The 22,957-nt window shown below is 44.3% G+C and overlaps 1 protein-coding gene across 1 annotated transcript in view; it reads right to left on the reverse strand.

Moving 5' to 3' along the window:
* The window catches only part of LOC141991181 (VPS10 domain-containing receptor SorCS3-like), a 468,227-nt gene that overhangs the window by 176,980 nt on the left and 268,290 nt on the right, over window positions 1-22,957 (reverse strand). The window contains exon 4 of the mRNA XM_074959394.1: window positions 19,223-19,381. Coding sequence (XP_074815495.1) covers window positions 19,223-19,381 — 159 coding nt within the window. The remainder of the gene's footprint in view (window positions 1-19,222; window positions 19,382-22,957) is intronic.

Raw genomic sequence — 22,957 nt, forward strand, 5'->3', positions numbered from 1 at the left:
ACAACGTAACCCCAGAGGCAGGGTACGGTCCCCTCCCTGGGAGGCAAATCTCGTGCAACCTATTTCAGTGGTATATACGCTAACTTATGGCAGCAGCTGCTTACAAGCCGTAACACTTAATACTATGGCCAACCCCTCTCATACATCTAACATCCCCTACACTGGGGGCTGATGGGGCAGTGTCTAGACATGTCCGCTGCACAGCTCTTGCGTTTTCTAATGAATTCTTCTTGGACTACTGTGGCCCCTCATGGTCCCTGTACGCAATCAGAATGGCGATTAGCATCTGAGGTAGAGGCCAGGAACTGAATCAGCAGTTTTAAGGACAAGATCCAAGGCCCCTTGACGTTAATGGGAGTCTTGTGCTGGCCACGGTAGACCAGGCAGATTTGCCAGGAGGCAGTTTGTGCTAGTGAAATAACTTCCTTTGTACTCAGTGAAGATAGTTTAAAAAAAAAAAAAAGACCTTGGCTAATTAATCAGCTATTTGGCTTCCCATGAAACTGATGAAAATGGGTCTTTATATCAGCTGTAGTGATTGGCCTCAGAAAATAGCCCTGGCACCATCTTCTAAAATTCATTCCTTTAGCTCTTTATCTTAACTTTGCCGTGTCCCTTCCAATAACATCAGAGAAGCTAAAGATTAAAGAGACTCTCCCTTACCCACAAAATTTGGATTCAATGGACAGGTCCACTCACCAAAGCAAACTGCCTTATTCAGCTCAAATTCTCCCTTCGTTCCAGGATGAGTCCGGCCTCCAGCAGGGACTATACAAACTGAAAGAGAGGTTCTCCAAAGCTCTCCTTATTACTGTCCTTGTTTAACCTCCTAATGGGGCAATTCAATCAGTAAACTCAGCCAAATTTACCCTTTGCAAGATTCCTTGGCAATCCATGCATTGATGATAGATGCCTATGGAAGGCAAATGCTCTTGTCTGCACATAGTCTCTCATTCGCACACATGTGCAAAGCCAGGCCAGATCTCACATTTAGGACGGATATGCAGCTCTGGGAAAGCTAGTGAAGATGTCATTTCCTAAGCCCTGGTCACTGCCTAGTATCCCGGAGGGCAAGAGTTGGTGTTATCTTCATACGTGTGGCACATTTTTATAACTATTCTGGTTACCAGATACCAGCTATGCACCGGAGACTGACACCACCCTTTGTAAGCGGTGTTTACACAAGGAACCCAAATGAGCAGTGTAAGGCTGCAAGGGCCAGACACTATCAGAAACAATTTAGGTTGACAGCTGGAGCAGGAACTGTCACTGCATGGAGGCATCATTGCCAGAAAAATCACCAGCTGAGAAACTAACTTGTTTCAAGGATCCCCTTGGGCTACCTCTAAACACCATTTACACTGTCATCCTGGATTCATCCATCAGCAGTTCCCTGCAACCAAACAATGGGACGTCACACCTTCAAAGTAAATCTCGACCATGCAGATCATGCAAGGAAAATGAGGCTCCTATCTAAGTTCACACTGCATCTCTCCAGGCATTTATTCTGTGCGCGTGACTGGGGTGTCTAAATTTAAACTGGTCTGCTCCATCAAATTCAATTTCTAACCCCAAATCCTACACAACATCCATGGCAAGGACTATTATAGACTATGTCGCCAAACCTGATATAATGTAACCCTCGCTGGTTGAAGTTAATCAGTGCACATGTTCCTGTGTATGTAGGTGTTAAAAGAGAAGGCAGCACAGGGAGAATAAGTAGGTCTGGTCATACTGCCATTAGAGACGTAGTCTATTATGTTTCATAGGGCGTGCTGGGGCTAATTTGGGAGTGGTCAGTCTTTCAGGCTTGCCAGATTCTGCCTTTACATATACATGTGCAACTCTCATGGACTTACGCACATATCTGAGCTATGGATCTGGTCCCATGCCAATGCCCTGTTATGCCAGTTCACAGGGAATTGAGAGAAAGACGACAAAAATGACTGAAAAAGGGAGATTCTGAGAGTTGAATGCATGTAGGACCAGAGTCCTGATCGTCTACAGAAACTTCTGGTGACACTGCTGTGATTCCACCAACCGGGAGAAGAGAGACATACTGGATGCACTGTTACTAGAGGAGACCAGCGTTACGATTCTTCACTGACGGTTGTCATCTATGCCTGTGCCCAGTATGTCTAAAATGCTACCAGATCAGGATACGGTGACCACCCATCCCTAATTGGGCAGGACAATCCTGAAATGTACATTTCAAGTCCTGGTCCTGGGGTTAATGACTCCAGGACAGCATTTGTCCCAGATTCTCTGCAGTACCGCTCCACGCCTGCCTGAGGCTCAGGGGTGGTGCCAGCCTCTTCTGTGGGGGGATGGGGGCAGAAGTGAACCTTATCCCCCCCCTCACCATGAAACCCTGCCCCCTGTTCCTCCTCATGCCCTCAAGGCCCCACCCCGTCCACGCCAGAAGCCGGGCAGTAGTAAGAGCCGCCCAAGGTGCCTGGGCCGCTGTGGGGTGCCCCAGCTGCTGTGGGGAGCCCCCGAGTCCTGGACTCTCCACCTGCCCTGGGTGGCACACCCTGGGAGACAGGGACAAGGGACAGGATCTGCTCTTGGGCACCCCGGCTCCCCACCCAGGGCACGTGGGGGGTCCAGGGCTCCCCACAGCAGCCCGAGTTCTCTGGGCAGCTCTTTCCATTATCTAGCTCCCCACAGCAGCCCGAGTTCCCCGGGTAGCTCTTTCTATTATCTAGCTCCGGTTTCCAGCCTGGCCAGGGGGCAGGGCCTCAGGGAGAAGAGGAGGAGCAGGGGGCAGGGCCACAGAGCGGGGCGGGGCTCCTGCATGTGCCCTGTTTTTGCATTTTGAAAAGGTGGTCACCCTAGATCAGGATGGTGACATATTGTGCCCACTTTGCACAGATGGAAATGACTGCACAAGGTACAGGGCAGTGGAGAATCAGCTCCCCCAAAAGTCCCTCCCGTTGCTGTAACAAAACCTAAGGATTTTACAGAGCACTCAAAGGAAATTCTCAGTGATTTTTTAAAATTGTCCCTGTTGTAAATAAGCTCTTCCCTCAGAATCACCATGGCTTCGGCTTCTGTAGCTTCTCCTTTTGTGCATGCCCATGACAGTTCAGACGTGCTGAAAGCTTACTGCACATGCCCTAACTTTCATTTTACAACTGTCCACAGTCCTATAAAAATCAGCTGAATGCAAACCCAGGGAATGTTATTGCACTGGGAAAACTTATTTTAACTGCCACAAAAGCATTAACGACGCTTACACTCTGAATGACTGCCTGGGAAATTTGGTTGCGATATGGGTGTAAACGACGATGCCGTGTAACCCTCTGATTTACAAGCAGATTTCTTGGGTGTGTAAATGTTTCTGTCGCCCCAGCAGACGGGTGCCTGGTGTAGACAGCAGAGTGCTGCTTTATCAGGCCCTAATCCTACAAACAGGTGTATTAGTCCATTAGCCCTGCCCAAGTAGAGCTAGTCAGGGATTATTCAACCAAAAACTTTTCCATTGGAAAATGCTGATACATAAAATCCTTTGAGGGGGAAGGGTCAGTTTTGACCATTTTTTTCACTTGATGTTTTTTTGGAAGGAAAAAAAAAAGATTCCAAGTCGTTATGTGTTGACATTTTCAAAACAAAAAATTGTGAATTTCAGGTTTGAACTGACCTTTCATTTTGTATTTTAATTATACTGTTAACAGAATGAGAAAGAAAGGGGGGTCAAACCGGGAACAAAACACGCCCTGATTATCAAAACATCATATTTTGATGATCCTAAACTGATCTTTTTTTTTTCAGATTTTTGGTTCACAAAAATTGTTGAGATTTCACCTTTTCATCCTGATATTTAGACAGGGAAAATGATTGGTATCTCAAAAACTTTCACAGGAAGGGAAAACCTTTTTCTGCCCTGCTCTAGCCCCATGTGCATTCCTACTGAAGAGATGAATCGGAATTAAAGCAGGATGGAGATTAATTTACATACAGTCTCACATAAAGGGGCAGGGTTCCATACAGATGCGGATATTAACCTTCATTTTCTGCAAGATGGATCTACACCAATTTATACCAGCTGGACATCTGGCACCATGTGGCTTTTGTATACTAGCTTGGGTATGCTGTTAGATTAGAACAGTGTTTATTTGGCTGCCATAACTTCCTTCATGGGAGCAAGAACCATTGGACATAGGAATTACCTGAACAGAACCCAAAAGAGCAAAAATAGGCCTATTTTGCATGCAAAGGTGGGTTTGCAACACAAATACACCAAATACCGGTTTTCAATGGAAAAATTCCATTTCGCAAAATAGCAAGATCTTGCAGCCACCTGCAACAAAAGTCCCAAGAGTTTCACAATGTTCCACAGCCCTACAATATACACACGTTACAATTTTCTAACTGCAATGTGCATCGATAGAACATATTCTACATTTGAACCACAAGTGGAATTTCCATTGGCCCCAGCAGAAGTTCCTTAAGCAGAACATATGAGATTGACAGAGTAGATGGGAAAGAAGTTTACTCGTGGCTGAAGATCCTGCAATGTGGTGTGCACAAGTGGATTTTGGAAGGTTAGGAAACTAACAAGGAGTCAAGATATCTGAGCAAAATCCCAGGCTCTGCCAATCGCCTACTGTGTGAATTTGAGCAAATTACTTCTCCTCTCTGGGCCTCTATTTCCCTTATAGATTCATAGATTCCAAGGCCAGAAGGGACCACTGTGATCATCTAGTCTCAGCTCTTGTATAACACAGGTCACAGAACTTCCCCTAGATTATATCTTTCCAGTCTTGATTTTAAAATTGCCCGTGGTAGACAATTCACTACAACGCTTGGTAAATTGTCCCAGTGGTTAATTACTCTCACTCCCATCACACCCTTTGTTTGTCTTGTCTATTCAAACTGTGAGTTCTGTGGGTCATGGACTATGTATCATAGAAATTAAAGAAATGTAGGACTGGAAGGGACCTCAAGAGGTCATCTAGTCCAGTCCCCTGCCCTAATGCAGGACTAAGTATGAGCTAGACCATCCCTGACAGGTGTTTGTTCAACCTGCTTTTAAAAACCTCCAGTGACAGAGATTCCAAAAGCTCTCTAGGTTATTTGTTCCAATGCTTAACTACCCTGACAGTTAGGAAGTTTTTCTTAATATCCAACCTAAACTGCCCTTGCTCCAATATAAGCCTATTACTTCTTGTCCTGTCTTCAGTGGATAAGGAGAACAATTTATCACACTCCTCTTTGTAACATCCTTTTGCGTACTTGTAGACTGTTATCATGTTCCCTCTCAGTCTTCTCTTCACCAGAATAAACAAATTTTTTGGATCTTTCCTTGTAGGTCATGTTTTCTAGACCTTTAATCATTTTTGTTGATCTCCTCTGAACTTTCTTCAATCTGTCTACATCTTTCCCACAGTTTGGTGCCCAGAACTGGACACAATACTCCAGTTGAGGCCTTAACAGTGCTGAGTAGTCTTCCCGTGTCTTGCTTACAACGCTCTGCTAATAGATACCAGAATGATACTCACTTTTTTTGCAACAGTATTACACTGTTGACTCATCTTTAATTTGTGATCCATTATAACCCCCAGATCCTTTTCTGCAGTATTCCTTCCTAGGCACTCATTTCCCATTTTGTATATGTACAGTTGATTATTCATGCCTAAGTGTAGTACTTTGCACGTGTACTGCTCCTACCACAACTAGGCCTCTAGATTCTACTCGAATAATAATGGAGCCTCACTGAAATCCATTTGCCTCCATATAGGCACAGGAGGTGGCCCATATGGATCCAATTGCAGGATCGTGGCAATAGTCTGTAAAGTGCTTTGGAAGTCTTTGGGGTGGAAGAGTTATAGAAATGGTTATATGGAAACTACATATATTTAAAGATCTTTGCCATTTGTATTGCTGAATAGGCTTCGTCTGACCCCTGGAAAATGCATTCTCTTAAGAAATATTTTTGCTCTGCTGGATCTTGGGTGCTCAAGTGGTTCCAGGTGTGCAAGTCATCCCTGCTAACATTTTAATTTTTAAGGTGTTTGGTTAACCCAAAACCAACACAGCTAGGAAACTGCTTGGCTTCTTGTAGTTTAATGTGAGTGTGTGTGTGCGATATCACAGAATCATAGACTATCAGGGTTGGAAGGGACCTCAGGAGGTCATCTAGTCCAACCCCCTGCTCAAAGCAGGACCAATCCCCAATTAAATCATCCCAGCCAGGGCTTTGTCAAGCCTGACCTTAAAAACCTCAAAGGAAGGAGATTCCACCACCTCCCTAGGTAACCCATGCCAGTGCTTCACCACCCTCCTAATGAAAAAGTTTTTCCTAATATCCAACCTAAACCTCTCCCACTGCAACTTGAGACCATTACTCCTTGTTTTGTCATCTGCTATCACTGAGAACAGTCTAGATCCATCCTCTTTGGAACCCCCTTTCAGATAGTTGAAAGCAGCTATCAAATCCCCCCTCACTCTTCTCTTGTGCAGACTAAATAATCCCAGTTCCCTCAGTCTCTCCTCATAAATCATGTGTTCCAGTCCCCTAATCATTTTTGTTGCCCTCCGCTAGACGCTTTCCAATTTTTCCACATCCTTCTTGTCATGTGGGGCCCAAAACTGGACACAGTACTCCAGATAAGTAGAATAGAGGGGAACAATCACATCCCTCGATCTGCTGGCAATGCCCCTACTTATACACCCCAAAATGCCATTAGCCTTCTTAGCGACAAGGGCACACTGTTGACTCACATCCAGCTTCTCGTCCACTGTAACCCCTAGGTTTTCTTTTCTCCTTAATCTCTTTCAGGGACTGTCTACCTTCCAGAAATGCCTGCATCAAAGCCACCGGTCTTCTATTCAATCATCTTTGATGGGATTAAGGTATTGCTGTACAGAACTGGCCTGCGGCCATATAGCAGCAGAATAAATGTGCAGTGGTACTATACAGCAGGGTTTTATATTTACAAAGTGATGTGCAAATGTTAATTAACACCAGACATTATTATTCAGGAAAGGTTGTCCCCACGGGGCAGATCTTCACAAGATCTCAGCCCCCAGCAGTCCCCATTGATCTGAATGATGCCGGCTGCTAAGCCATTTTGAAAACCTGGCCCTATGTGTTAGCCAAGCACAAGGCAATTTCTCAGCTGCATCCCTCCAAAAAGCTCTCTTGGACCAATGGAATTAAATGGGGCCTCCCTCTATTCCTGTATGTCCTTGGTTATAGCTTTCAGATGTCAGTGGGTACTTCTTCCCTCTGGCTGTGCCTAAAGCCTGATGCTTCAGTGAAAGAACCAAAAAAGCCTCCTATGGAACTATCTAAAGCCCCAATCCTGAAAGCCGTTCTGCACATGTTTTTCTCCCATTATGCATGTGAGTTCCATGTGTGCAGGAGTAAGGCCTGGCAGTGCAATACTGTGAATGGAGAGGGGAGGAAGAGGGGGAGAGGGGAGGTTATTTTCTGTCATTCTTGTCCATATTTGATCATTTTGCACCCTGAAGCATAGGACTGGATCTGTTTAATGCCCTAATTCAGCAGAGCATTTAAGCTCGGGCTTAAAATTAAGCCTGTGCTTAACTGTTTAGCTGAATCAAGGGCAGGATTATCCCACCTATAGTGAATATTGTATTTTATAGGCAGGGCAATTTGATGACAAGTTTCTATGACAATGAATATGATTTTTAGTTATACATTTACTGTAACACTCTCCCTTTCTCCTGCCCTGTCCCTGCAGTGGCTGGTAAATTTGCAGAATTAATCCTGTTCTTTGTTCCATTTGGGCCAGTGATAATCAATCAGCAGATTTCTAAACCCTAACACCGAGTCAAGTCCATTGAACGCCAGCAGCAAGGGCAAAAGCCTCTGAAACTCTGAGTGGTCAGCATCAATAGGCACCACAGAGCAGAGTCAGCAGCTGAACTGTGCTCTTCCTCACTGTGGTGAAGGTGACCGTGTGTGTAACATTGCATGGCGGGTTTCAGAGAACACAGTCAATGGTGCCATCAGGCCAAGCAAGACTCAGTGCAGAGCTTGGAATCCAATGAGCAGGACAATGAAAAAGAAATAAAACAAGAGGGGACAGCAGAAAACATTTGGGATTCATTTTGTAACCTGGAAGCAGCCTGGAAACTGACCCATCTGCTTAGGGGATGAATTCTGTTGGGGATTATAAACATTCTTCTAACTCAGCAGAATCCTGCTTACAAGAAAGCAAGGAACAAACAGACCATTATGGCAACTGGAAAACACCACCGGGATGAGACATTTAACCCTGCTGATATTTATTCACATGCAGCCGTTGAACTGTTCACCAGAGTCGGGAATGCCTATTCCTCCAGGGCACTCTGACAACAACCTGGGCTCTTTTGTGCCCTCTGTGTTGCACTGATCATATTAGGACCACCACCCAAATGATCTGTTTTCCACAGCTCCAGTCATCTGGGAACATCATGGACCTCATTCCTTCCCTCCTTCTGTTGCTTTCTATCATACTTGTAATTTGCCCACCACCATAACATCTGGGCACCAAATAAACCAATCACTGGGAATCATTTATTACGGTCCATGAATAAACTGGTATCTCCACTCCAACCACTGGTGGAAAAGAACTTAATGGAACATGTTTAACTAACTAATTAACTGTTAGCTAGTGGCAGAGGGTGGTTAAGTCTTAAATGAGTTACATTGGATATACCTCTACGTTGTCCTTTACAGAACAAAAACCTGCGGATCAAGGTACTACATAATAAATAAATAAGCAGGAGGAAAGACAATATATTCTATCTAATTCAAGTTTCACAGTCAGTTACTTTAGTTTTCAATCACAGACTATCACTCAACCTGAACTTCACTATTTGCCAGGGCACAAGGCATCGGCGTGCTTCTACAGTTGAGTCAGTGTTGGGTAATTCAAGTTCTCATCTCCTGTTTACACTGCCATCCTAACCACAGTCCGAAAGACAAATGCAGAGTCATCGTTCTTCTTCCCAACATTAATATCCATCAGCGCTTCAAACGCAAACAATTGTGACATTCAACTTTATACAAATTACCAGTGCCCCAACTCCGCTTAATTAAACTATTTTAAAGTTGTTTTTGTTACACATAATGAATGATACATTAAACTGGAATGAAACATGCAGCAAGACAAATACTCCACAATGCTAACAATTAAGACTCACTTCACTTATGGCAATTGACAACACAAGTGCTCCACACTTCATTCAGCTTGTGCATTCTAAATGAACTGGTTAGTGAGAAGGGTGCTTCTTTCCTAATGAGTTTTGTAATCAAGGCATCTATTTTAATTTCAAATTGGCTAGATTGGGGGAAATTGCTAGACTAAATGACTGGTGCTAATTAGGATTATAAAAATATTCATCATGCCACAAAAGTAATGTAGGGTCTTGATTTCCCTACATTTGCATATGGCTTTAGTTTAAGGGTGGGGGGAACTCTTGATAAATTATCTCCTTTTTAATTAATTGAACAAACACTATATATATATATATTTTAGTCATCCTTTCATTTAAAGGGCCTGATAGATATTCATGGTTTGTAAATGAAGCTAAGTGATTTCAAATCCTCACTTGATTACTATATTGAAGAAGAGGTTTCGGTAAGTTGTCTTTAAATATTCTGGATCTCTGGGGTTTCTTTTTACACAACGAACAGTTTGATTTGTCTGTTTTATTAACTCCGTGGGCTAAGCCCCGGAAGAGCTGGTGGCAAGTACCATGTGCAGCCAAGGACACACATTGTTGTCATAGAACATGATGTTCTCAGAAGAGTACAACGCATAGAGAGGAAGGATAGTCTTGCAGTTAAGGCGGAGGAAGTCAACTCATATCTGGGATCAATTCCTGGATTTAACACAGCTGTCCCATGCAGTCTTGGGTAAATCACTCAATCTCTCTGTGCTTCCACACCTCATTTGCACTGCGGGGATGATACTTCTTTGTGTCCATTTTGATTGTAAGCTCTCTGGGGCCAAGGCTACTTCTTACTAGGTACAGCGCCTATCACAATGGGGCCCTGATCCTGGCTGGGGTCTCGAGGTGTTGTAATCTAAACAATACTAAGAGGGCAATTCTTACTGTTCCTCTTAGCAGAGAAATATGCATATGTTATTTTACTCTAGACAGGATGGTGACTACAGGATTGATTATGGAGGCTGAAAGTCAATACATCTCCTCCATTTCCCTCCCCCCCACATACATAAATGTGGAAACTCTAGCAGTGAGATGTGTTTTCTCCCCTTACCTGACACACTCTTCCATACCATTTTCTTCATGTGCCAGTCTCCCCAGAGGCCTGCAGAACTGTACAGATGACATGATTCAAATCCACTTCCCTACCTACCTGGGTGTTCTCCAGACATAAACATCTGGCTGTGATGATCCTGTTTAAATATAAACCATCTGTCGCTGCCCACATTTTGTGAAGACCCCCCCACCCCCCGGATAATCTGAGATATGGCTGCACTCTTACGTTTCTCGTAAACTCATTAACTTTCCCTTTTAAGATGCCTTTAACTTAACTATGCCTTCCTATTGACATCAATGGGAGTTGGACTGGGCCCTAAATTTAGACACAAGGTGTACTGTGTAGCAACATTGGGGAAAGCCACAAAAACAGGGGCAGAGAGAGAGGAAGAGGTTGTCAACTTCCAGGGAAGCAATGGGCATGTAGCACCTTTAAAATTAGGCCATTTTTATATAGTTTTAAGTGCCTAATTCTAGGAACCCACGTCTAAAAATATTGGCCTTCAAGTGTTTAAAATGAAAGTTGGCAGACTGAAACTGCAAAATATAACGGGGGCACCAGAGCAGGGCTGATAGTGCTCATTGGGCTGGCCTGACTCAATCCGACTCCAAATGGCTCCTTGTGTGAATGAAAGTGGTCACCATCAAAAGAAGCATGTGCTCCATCCCTTCTGATGCCAGAGTTCTGGAGACAATTGATATCCAAGAATTTAAAATAAAATTGACAGGGCCAGATCTTCAGCTGAAGCAAACTGACTTAACTCTGTGGAAGTAAGTGAAACTACACTGACTTGCATCAGTATTTCCTTCTCTGGAGGGAACAAAACACCAACCACTTCCATTGACCCAACTTCCAAATGGCTCCAGCAATCGTTCACGAGGAAGCTACTACTGATAATGGGTGCTACTGCCATCCTTGAGATTGGGAAGGGAGAGAAGAGTGCAGAGGATGTGGTTTATTTGTCTTCTCTGGAAGGTGCTCAGAGGCTATGGGTGATGGGCATAGTATAAACCTTGGACTAGGCTAGGCTAGGCTATTTATCTGTAAGGCCAAGAACCAAGAGTACAACGGTCCTCTGGATGTCAATGAACTATGATTAAAACGAGCCTTGGTGCATACCACCTCCTGACACACTACTTCCCGTGGGACTCCAACACTACTGAGATGAATTACAAAAGAATCAGCACTTGTCTCCCCACCAGTTGGCTCACCCCACCATACAATCAATAATTCCGCTGTTGGGATCCACGCAGAGGCAGAAAGAGCTTCTTATCTTTCTTATTAACTAAACAACACGCACAACTAATTATGATGAAATGAGTTTGACTTCAGCTGCTACTTTGCCCCACAGGGCAACCTTCTGTCTGTCTCCTGAATGCCCCCAGGGCTGTACTGCTGATGTAAGGGGCTGGGGGGGGGTTCTTGTTTACCCTCCGGTGACTTTGTGTTTAGATTATTAAAAGTATCCCACTGTACCGCTGTCCTTTTAAATGAATTCAGCCCTGTCTAACCTAGGGAGCCAGGATCCTGCCATGCGCTGCGTTAGACTTGTGGATCGTAGTCTGAGGTTACGGGGAACTCCTAACTCAGTTGGATATTGACTGCCAGGTGCATCTTGATGACACGGCAGTTTATTAGCTTGATCATCTAATTGAGCTGCTCCTACGTGATGATATGAAGATACCCACTTTGTTGTTTTGCTTCATGATGAAGATTAAGGCCTGTGGAGGCAGCAGCCCTTGATTACGGAGCTCTTTATTTATAGAATTCTCTCACATTAATAATGCGGTGGCAGGTGAATTTGAGATGGGCTGTTATCGAACCATTCTCACTAACTATTTATCATCTGCTTTTCTCTCCAGCTTTTCCTGTCGGGCTCATCACTGGATATGTAAGGATCTTATATGTTTAAAGTTTCTTTTTTCTCGCAATTATGATTTTAAATCTTTTATGTGTCTCTCCCTGCTTCCCTACAGGGCAGTGGGGAGAGATTGGCGCTCGGTGCTTCCCCCTCTCCACACAGGTGACATACTTAAGATCTGCCTACACTGCAGCTGGAGGTGTGTTTGCCAGCATGCGTAACTTTGATCCAGTTAGCAAGCTAAAAATAGCAGTGTAGCCACAGCAGCCTCGGCTAGCTGCCAGCGTACAAGCCTGTCTGAGTCCCTCAGTTGGCTAGCCCGTGCCGCCGCAGCTCCACGCCTATTTTCAGCGCTCTGCTCAATCAAAGCTAGAGCGTGTATGTCTCCCCAAACCAGAAGTTACCCCTCCAGCTGCAGTGTCGATGTACTCATAGACTGTAAGCTCTTTGGTGCTGGACTGTTTTTCTAGTCTGTGTTCGTACAGCGCCTAGTACCCCGGGATCCCCTACAGCTGCATTTGTACAGCGCCTCGTACCCCGGGATCCTCGGTGCTACATTAGAACAAAGAATTAATAAACACTAAATAGTAACAATAGGTGCCTTGACTCAGCCCCACGTAATGCATTAGTCAGCACAGCTGAGCCAATGTGGCAGAGGGTAGCAATGGGCTATAAGTAGGGGCTAGTGGCAAACTGCAGTGCCTTGGGAGCAAGTGGTGGAAGGGGGTGGGCGGAAAGGAACCGTGCCTCTTAAAGACACAATTACTTCCCTGGGCTCCTTGTGGGTTGGAGCCTCTGTACACTGCCCCGTATTCTGGGCTAGAGGGGATAATCTAGCCCACAGACTGCTGGGGCCATTGGCCCAGTTCCTCAGATGTATTGAGGTGTGTTAGCCAATACATATATGCTAGCCATAGGATTACTATAAGTATTGGGAAGTTATGTTAACTGAATGTACTATAGTCTCCCGACAATTGTGTCAACGCTTGTCAAATATCCCATAATACCGTGCAGGAGCTGAAGTAAACTTTGGCTTAAGTAGTTAGGAAATTTGTCAAGATCAGGACATAGGAGTGTTTTACCCTAGAGCCAGTAGGGAGTTACTCTCACAGGCTAATACTGGAAGGCTCCAAAGGAAAAGGACAAGGTATATGAATGTTCTACCCTGGTACAAGCCTAGGCCCTACACGCCCCTTGGTACCTGGAATGCTTGTGTGCAGACCAAAGATGAGAAGCACACCATGGTACCAGATAAGGTAGAAAACTGATTGGTTAAATCTAGTTTCAACTGACGTGCACGGTACCTGGTAAACAGGTAGGGTGCAAAAAGATGGTTTTAGAGGTGTGACTTTGGGAACACACCTTCTGCATAAGGTGAAAGTAACAATGCTGCACAAGACGGCTTCCCGGAGACTGGTATCGTATTGAACCTCTTCCCTGCACTATATTATTATTGTTTTTTAGCAATAAATCTGATTGATATTGGTTATTAGGTTTCTTTCATAACAAACCAAAGAGTAGTCAGGCAACTGCGTATACAATTTATCAACAGGTGCCTAACTCCCACTGAAATCAAATCCCTTTGAAGACCTGGGTCACGATGCTTGTTGTTTCATCTGGCCCTTGGAGGGGGACTGGGGTACAGACTGTCCTATGGGGGTGTTAATATTTGATTGAAACTTCTGCTTGGTAGAAGGCTTAGCTGATTGCACTACGTTTTTGGATTTGTCACTGACTAATTTTCAGGGTTCTCAGAGCCAGCGTCCAGCACCTTGTTTTTATGCTAAACCGAAAGAAAATTAAAAAAATAAAATATTAATCTGAATGGGGTTTAAAATGGAATTTGCAGACTCATTGACATGTGCCCAGTTCTAAGCAGTTGGATTAAATCTCCCCTTTGCAACTCCTGCTGCTGGGAGTCGGATTGCATGCATTAGGTTTGTTTTCCAATGACCATCTAATGCATCTTTAATCCGCCACTGATACGCAGTCATTGCAAATAAATCTGCAAAGGTCAAACACGCTTTGTCAGCCTAGAGAGAGGGTTGAGGATTAAGGACTCAAACTGAGAGTGTAGGTATCCCCCGTGTGTGCAACAGGCCGCTGAGTTCTTATCCATGGCTTCCTTCTTGTGTTAGCTACAGATGAATAGTCGTAGGAGGATGCATGTTAACAACAAGCTCACCAGTCCACCAGCCCTCATACATTTAAAGCAAAGGGCCCCTGGATAACTGTAAGAGATGAGCAACCAGCACAAAGGCCAGATGTTCAATTCAGACCAAGCTCACCCAGGGTTTGGTTGAGTATTTGAACCTGATAAACTGGTTTGTGATCCTGGAGCACCCAGATGGAGGCCTTGGGGAAGGCACAAACCTCCTCATTTTCCTCACACACAAGAGGTGTTTGCAGCCTGCACCCTCACTTGACTACTCTCCAGTGCATGCCTGGGCCACAGAGCGGGCTAGTGCAGCGGGTCTGGTTAGCCATGGTCCCATCTCCTCCCTGGCTCTCTCAAAGCAATTTACACCATGGGCGTGTAAGGAAGAGGCAGGGACTGAGTCCAGGGACCGTGATTGCTCCTGGTTGTTGCATGGGATTTCCACTTAGAATCATAGAAACGTTGGGCTGGAAGGGATTTCGAGAGGTCATTTAGACCATTCACCTGCGCTGAGGTAGGACCAAGTAAACCTAGACCATCTCTGGCTGGCGTTTGTTCTTAAAAACAGGGATTCCACAGCATCCCTAAAGTAACCTGTTCCAGAGCTTCCCTATCCAGAGCATTAGAAAGTTTTTCCTAATACCCAACCTAAATCTCCCTTGCTCCGAACTAAGCCAATTTTTCTTGTCCTATCCTCGGTGGACATGGAGAACAATTGATTACTGTCCTCTTTATAACAACTTTTTACACATTTGAAGACTGTGACTATGTCCCTCCCCCAGCCTTCTCTTCTCTAGCCTAAAGGTGCTCTGTTTTTCCAACCTTTCCTCATGGGTGGGAGGCTCCTTGCCCCCAGCACCTCCACACAAGAGGGTGGCAAAATCTGGCCTTAAAGAAGTTCAGATTCCTTTCCACCTGAGTTGGGGCCCAGTCCTATTCCCGTTGCAGTCAATGGCTGAATGCCAATTTCCTTTCGTTCTTTGGAAGATTTAGTGGGAAGCTTTCCCCACTTTGTTTCCAAAGCTGCTTGGAATGAATTTCAGGTTTTATTTGTTGGGGCGGAGGAGGTTGCTTCCACCTTGAGGTTTTCCATAGCATGCACCCCATAGTATCCCATCAGTGCCTCTCCATTTGTCCTGTCCAAGATGTCAGCACTGGACACAGGTGTCTACACTGCAGTCAGACATCCGCAGCTGGTCCGTGCCAGCTGACTCAGGCTCGCGGGGCTCAGGGTAAGAGGCTGTTTAATCGCAGTGTAGACATATTGGCATGGGCTGGAGCTCAGGCTCTAGGACCCTGCAAGGTGGGAGGGTCCCAGAACTTGGGGTGCAGCCCCAGGCTGAACATCTACACCACAATTAAACAACCTCTTAGTCCAAGACCTGCAAGCCCAAGTCAGCTGGCATGGGCCAGCCACAGGTGTCTACTTACAGTATAGACATCCCCTCGGAGTAGAATCTGATTGTTAACTGCTGCTGCAATGATGCCAGGGAGAGCACTGGAGAACTTGATGTTATTTTTCCCTATAGCTACCCAATTTTGGGCTCTTTTAAAATGTTTTTTTTAAAACCAGGATGTGGTAGATTTCATAGTTAATGGAATATATGTGTTAAGAAATAAAGATATATTAACTATTTATCTCAAATAATCTAGAAAAAAATTCCCCAGCGGATAGTAATATATTTTAGGATAATCAAATCTCTGATTTTTAGTAACTTGAGAAATTCCCTTTAAATATCATAACAATGGGACCATCTGCAAATGCCCTTTGTTTTTAAGATTACCAAACGTCTATTTCACATACAGTGTGTGCTGTGCATTCCACGAAAGGTAATCTGTGTTTCTCCCTGGGTGGTTAACCCCTCTCTTGGATTATACAACTGTATTTTTCCTAAAAACGGGCCTGGACCAAATTCTTAGAACCAAAATCGTTAGTCTGAACCAAATGCACGATCCCATTCCCACAGCTCCCACTGCATGCAGAAATTAGAGGACGTTCACCTCCCGTGGGTCAGATTCAGCCCAAAGTCTATGGCAGCTTCTGCAGATTTAGGGCCAGTGCATTCATTCAGGGTCTTTCCACCGACTGCCCACAGGAGTTGGATCAGGCCCACAGAGATTCACAGCAGCAAATCTGCTGCAGAAAGGTGGAGGCAGCAGACAGCAAGTGCAACCTCCCATCCACTGTGGAGCCTGTAAGAGGCAACCCTGGCCACAATTGCAGGCACTGCTGGCCAGGAAGAAGGCAGGGCCAGGGCTGATGGGGAATGCACTGAGCAGAATCTGCCAGCCAGGCTCCCCTGGAGTCCTGACTGCAATTCAAAGCTACCTTTCCCCAGAAGAAAACTCTTATGGAGCAATACCAACCTGCGTTAACCATGGCCTAGGATACAGGCGACCAAACTGGCTCAAGGAGGAGTAAATGTACCTGTCCCTCTGCTGGTTTGGGAGAATCTGGTTTATGAAGTTTGCACAGTCTGATCTGATCCACTTTCATTTTTCCTTAAAGAAAGATAGTGCATGTTTGCTGGGTCAGATCTTCAGCAGGTGTGAACTGGCATAGCTTCCCTGGATTATCTGGCCCTCCATCTTTAATCTGATTCCCAACAATACAACCATCAGTTGCCCGGATGATGACTCTTGCATTTCAAACCTCAAACTGTATATATATTTTGCTCTGTGCAAGTCACTCTTTACACGTAAAGAGGTGAAAATTGTGCACATGGTAGCTGAAAAATTCAGTTCTGGCCATTAGCAGCCTCCTTGGCGAGATGCCCGTACAAGGCTTAGTCGAGTTGACAACTCTCCATCGCCAGGCTAGTTTATGCCAAGTTGTTAACAAGAAAAGAGTGCCGGGGAACAGTGGCTCCTCCAAAGGTCTGCTTTTTGATTAGGAAAAGCCCTCAGTGCTCAGTGCTATAATTCCTAATGCTTTACACTAAGCAAAATGTAATCCCCAAGTGGAGTGGTATGCGACATATATCTTGCAAATACACAGAGCCTGATTCTCAGTGACCCCTCTCCTGAACTTGGGGCAAGCTGGGAGGTCGGGGATGGAGGGAGGTGGCATTTAGTCAGCTTTACACTACTTGTATTCTGGGGCTGTGCAGAGATCTGCTCAGCCCCTGGGGTAAATTAGAGCAACCTCAGGAATGCTCTAACCCACATTCAGCTTCCAATGGTTCCCGGTGAGCCGTGGGAAGTGGAGACTAGCTGTAGTGGAGACTCTGACCACACCACTTAAGGCAGGTGGTGAGAGCAGGGATGGCATTGAGCCCATATGCCAGTTCCACACCAGCTGGAAAAGCCCCATGCACAGAACATATTCTAGGGGGCCTTTTTCACCTATTTTGAGCCCCTTTACCCTGCTAGCGTGGCACAAAGGAGCCTTACTGAAAGAGAAAAGCAGGCCCCCTGTGTGAACCAAGGAGCAAATGTTTCCCTGGTTTCATAGTTGAGCCTCCGTGCAGACACACGCCTGACACATTAAATTCAGTTTATCCCATCCTGTGTACCTCATCAGCTGTCTCTTTCTTACAGGGCTGTCTCTGTGTGAAAAGAAGCGCCGTTTAACAACCTTTTACCTCTAGCTTAAAAGCGGCATCAAACCATGCAGGGACATCAAACGAGTCTATTGGTCTTTCAACCCAGCTTCAACGTTTCTGGTTACGTTGAACGTCTGAGCTCACAAGATATTTGACATTTGGCTAAGTCTTCCATACAATAACACTCTGGTACTATGAAAGAAGTCTATTTACAATGGCTTTGAGCCTGTAAATGTCACTTAGGCCACTCAGAGGAGAAATAACATACACCTGGCAACGGCCATTGCATTCTGCTAACAAGGGGATATAAAGATTATGTTCTAGTTACTGTTTGAAGGTGCTGCTGTGGTAGGGTATGAGACTTATTACAGTGGATACTAAATAGCTCCCAGGGCAAGCTGACTGGGAGGAAGAGACTAGAAAGAGCTGACGCACCAGTATTTGAAAAGAAATGCTGCCAAATAGCTTTGGCCCAGTATCTAGTATTGGCCCCTAGCGCGAGAACCCAGGAACTGAAACAAACGAGCAGAGTGAACTGCACAGCAGCTGAGTGAATGGTAAAAATTAAATGCCATAAGGAGGGGAAAGTAAAGTGGATCTTTAAAGTTCTTTCCATTTCAACTATCTATCATTAGACATTGACGGTAGCAAAGGTAAGGATTTTGTTTTCATTGCAGTTCCACTCTGAAAAGCGACCGTAAGAAGGGCATGATGGGGTTTCAAGTGTATTGCTGCTGAGTGATTTCCAGATCAAACGTGTTTGGTTTCCAAACAGAAAGAATCCCCCATCCTCCCAAAAAAACAGCCCTTGCAAATGCAATTCGGGCTCCAAGTGCCAGATTTTCAGAAGAGCTCAGGAACCATTTAGGCCCCTAAATAAGTGGCTAGATCTTTGGCACATCATGTCAAATCTGGCTCTAGGATTCCTTTCATCTCTCTTATCAGCACCATTAATAACGCTTCCACAGGCAAAATTGTGTTCTCAATAAGAACAGAGCAACATCACTGCCTTTAGAGGGTTTGCACAGGAGTAACTGGTTGGAATCATAGAATCATAGAATATCAGGGTTGGGAGGGACCTCAGGAGGTCATCTAGTCCAACCCCCTGCTCAAAGCAGGACCAATCCCCAACTAAATCATCCCTTAGCAAGCGATTCGGTTGAGGATGCCCAAGGAGGAACAGAATACAGCTTTGCTGCCATGGAGCTATTTTGGCTCTGAAAGGCTAATGCAGCAAAAACTAAACTATGTCACCGAAGTCAGCAGATCTGCCTCAGAATCAACCCAGAAAGCAGGTCTGCTGAGTGTAATGGTGCCACATAGTCACTTTCTAAATATATGGTTGTTCTTCTTGACAATGTCTCTGTCACCAGACTCTGGGAAATAATCACTTGAATCTGAAATGAGTTGGTCACCTTTTGATCGAGACTGTAGGCCAGAATCCAGTCCTCCTGCTTGGGATGGAACAGCAGGCTCTGGATGTAAAAGTTCAGCCGGTACTTTTGATAGGTGGCCCCTTCATCGGAGCTGATCAATATGCTGCTCTCAATCTCCGGGTCGCCCAGGAGCATTATCTAAACAGGACAATTGAGAGAGAGAGAGAAGGAAACAGAACAGGGTTAATGGGAAAGTCAGAATCCATGTAACCTGAAACATATTTATATAAGAATGAACTGGCAACACTGCCTTAAATAAGATGGAATCAGAAACTGCTCAGCATTTCATTATCGGCCTTAGACTGCAAACAGCTCATCAGGATTCCCTAGGGTTTTTGTTTAAGAAATTGGAAAATTTTGACTAAAATGAACATTTTTGTTTTGATCCAAAAGCCAATTTTGGTTGAATTTTTTTTCCAGTGAAAAATTTTTGACCAGCTGTAGTTAATGTAACATATATGGCATATACAGAATATCTTATACTGAGATGGGCTATAAAAGATTCACTGGCACTCACTGGAGATGATCTGGATAGCTTACTTGTGGCTTCATCACCTAGGAGGACTCTGGTCATTTCAAACTCCAGCTGACAAAACCATTATACCACAGCACACTATATTTTACACACCCCCACCACGTATATAGAGAAAATAGAATAAATCATAGAACCATGAGACATGTATAGTCTAAAACAGTTGTGAAGTTTAACATGGACTTTTGACTTCCCTCACCTGCTCTTTGCCCACTCATCCATCTCTAGCAGGATTACTTCCAATATCCCAAACCTCTGAGTTGCTTCAAAGAGCCACCAGGTTTATTTGTTTCCAACCTGCCAGAGAAGTGTCCCCCACTTTCTCCCCAAATGTCAAATTCGCTTTCCAAATGTACAGTCTCAAGTTCCAAGATGGGCAGCATTTGGATTCAAGGTCCCATATCTTGCTACCTTGCGGAGCTAGAAGTGAAAGTTTTATGCCATTGGAAAGGGGAGATTTCCCAGCCTGGCTGTCTGCGTCAGCTGTGCGGTCAGAATTTAGGCACCAGTTTGTGCGTGCGTCATACTTACCATCCCTACTACAGTGATTGTTCACATAACCTTTAATGAAGCCATTTTTCCCCCGTGCAGGACAATGAAATTATTCTATTTCTGCAAGTAGGGAGATAATTCATGCCTCTGGATTTAATTAGAACGTAAGATGAGTATCATAAAATGTCTTTCTCCTATATTATCTTCTACCATTCCCTGTGTCAAAGTAACCAAGAAAACCCTTTGGAAAACCTTAACTCAGCTTGCCATCTTACTAACATCTTGAGAAAAACAAAGCACATTACAGCCAATGTCAATACAATGAAATAAAACAAACAGTGGGGGCTAAACTACATATATGCTAAACACAGCAGGTTATTGATACAGTAGAAGATTCAAAAAACACTACTTCCTTGTCCATTGGAAATCAAATCTAGGATCCACCTCTTAGCTGCAGACCTGAGACTCAATACAGCTTTGTTCTGTATAGTGTCTCCATATAAACATTGCTCCAGAAAGCTTTACCGAGTTAAACAATACAAGACAATTTAGGGACACAGACGAACATCTAACCAGCGACCATTTAATCATACAAGTTCCATTAGAAAGACCGGCAAGAATCTGTATTAGGCCCCAATCAAGCATAGCACTTGAGCAGGCCTTTAATTTTAAACATGCAATAAATCCCACCTGAAACATAAAGTGAAACTGACTTGAAATCAGAAGTGTAATTGCATAGCGTCCCTTTTCACTGCATAGAGCTCTGTGAGATGCAGAAAGGGGGTAATCAGGAAAAATGATTAAAATTAAACTATTTTTTTTAATTCATTCTGATTTAATTAACCAATTTTGATTAACAGAGGAAAGGACTTTTCTGCGGAAGGGTTGTTGTTGTTTTTAAATAAGTATATGATCTTTAATCTGAAAGTTTCCATTTTAAAGGCAATTTTTAAAACTACTATCCATCATCAGCCAGTTTGAATGGAAAACAAGTGCTCTGCAGAAAAGTCCCTCACCAAGCTCAGAAATCCACTATCCTGAGATGCTGTTGACCTTCATGGCACATCTCTTTTGGGATCCACAGAAGAATATTCTACTTGCACAACATCATAAAGCAATCTTTACCTACTGGTACTTTGCTGGCAACAGAAGGGTACTTAGTACTGTAATCTGCTTGCCACCATGGGCAGCTGGCTAACAGAAGACATCAATAAATTGGTAATGGAAGCTCAAGAACCTGAGGCCACCAACCAGGAAAAGGAACAGGTCAGCTCTTAATCTTGGATTTTCCCCCTTTCTAATCAAATTAAAACACATGCCTCCTTTCCTCTGGACCAGAAAGGCTTTGCTCTGGACAAGAAAGGTTTATTCCCCATTTTGGAAAAAAAGCTTTTGCTATCACGTATAGCTTCCGCTGGGAAGTACTGTGCTCCAAGCTATATCTCTTTGCATTCAAAGGGTATTGCATGTGTAAGAAAGATATTTGTAGTGTGCATTAGTAACATTTGCTTGCATATGCAGACTGGTAAGAGAGCAAGGTACTCCAGGTGGACCTTACATTTAAAGGCAGGATACTTGGGGAATAAAAAGATTTTCCACAATGATGTCACTAAAGGTTACCAAGCTAACAAAGCCATATATTAAAAGTTCACTTGCAAAGTCTTGTCCTGAGCTCTCGAGATAGAAAGCTCAGGGCAGCTAGATATAGTCTGGACCAGATTTTTCAACATGGCAGACATACAACAGGATGCACAGGAGTCCTGATCCTGTTACTTATAAGTGCGGTCACAGTGATGTCAATGGGGCTATTCATGGGGGCCAGGGCTGCAGAACGGGGTCCGAAATGCAGGTACAATTGTGGATTTGATTTGCATGTGCCTTTGCCATGATTGCACATATAGCAGCATTATCATAATGGCATAACCAGAATAGCCAAAGCAACAACGGAGATATTGAGACGGGCTTTGCAGTAACATAAACCACAAAGTTCTAGGGAGATCAGTGGGACTCTTTCTCCTGATATCAATGGACTTTGGATCAGGAAAACAGAATGTGGGAGGAACAAGGGAAAGAACTGTGTGCATCCACAAGAAACACCTCTGTTCTTCAAATTCACCCTCACCTTAAGTCCTAGTTCCACTCTTTCAGTTCCTAGCAGCTTGTAGGCAGCACCTGAACGCTGGGAACATACAGAAGGATTATTTGTGGCCTGTGTATTCCCTCTTTGCCCTACCACATTGTGGAATGTCTCCGGAACGGTAACTCTTCTCCTGGCTCACTGTGCTGGCTTGAGCAAGCTCCTTAATCTCCCTGCCACATCGAAGATAATAAAAATGAGCCCATTGTCACTCATTGGCAGGTGACAAGATCGCATTGCTTCCTAATGAAAACACCAGTGCTTGAGATTTTGTCTGGAGATAAACCAAATGCTGTCTCAAAACATGCACAATCTCAACCGCTCCTACGTTTTCGTGCAAACCACGTCATCTTAGAAAAAGGAAAATTTCTGGAGTGCAAAATGGCCAACACAAAATTACAAACCATGTCTCCCTAAGCATAGATGCTCAATAGTCACACGGGGGGGTTAAACCTTGAACCTACAATACAAAACGCATCACCTCCTATCACTTAAGCTGAAGGAGACATGTTTAGTATGGGTAAGTATGGTCCCTGGGACCAGGTACTAGAGG

Source organism: Natator depressus, chromosome 7 (assembly GCF_965152275.1).
Source record: "Natator depressus isolate rNatDep1 chromosome 7, rNatDep2.hap1, whole genome shotgun sequence".
Classification (NCBI taxonomy): domain Eukaryota; kingdom Metazoa; phylum Chordata; order Testudines; family Cheloniidae; genus Natator; species Natator depressus.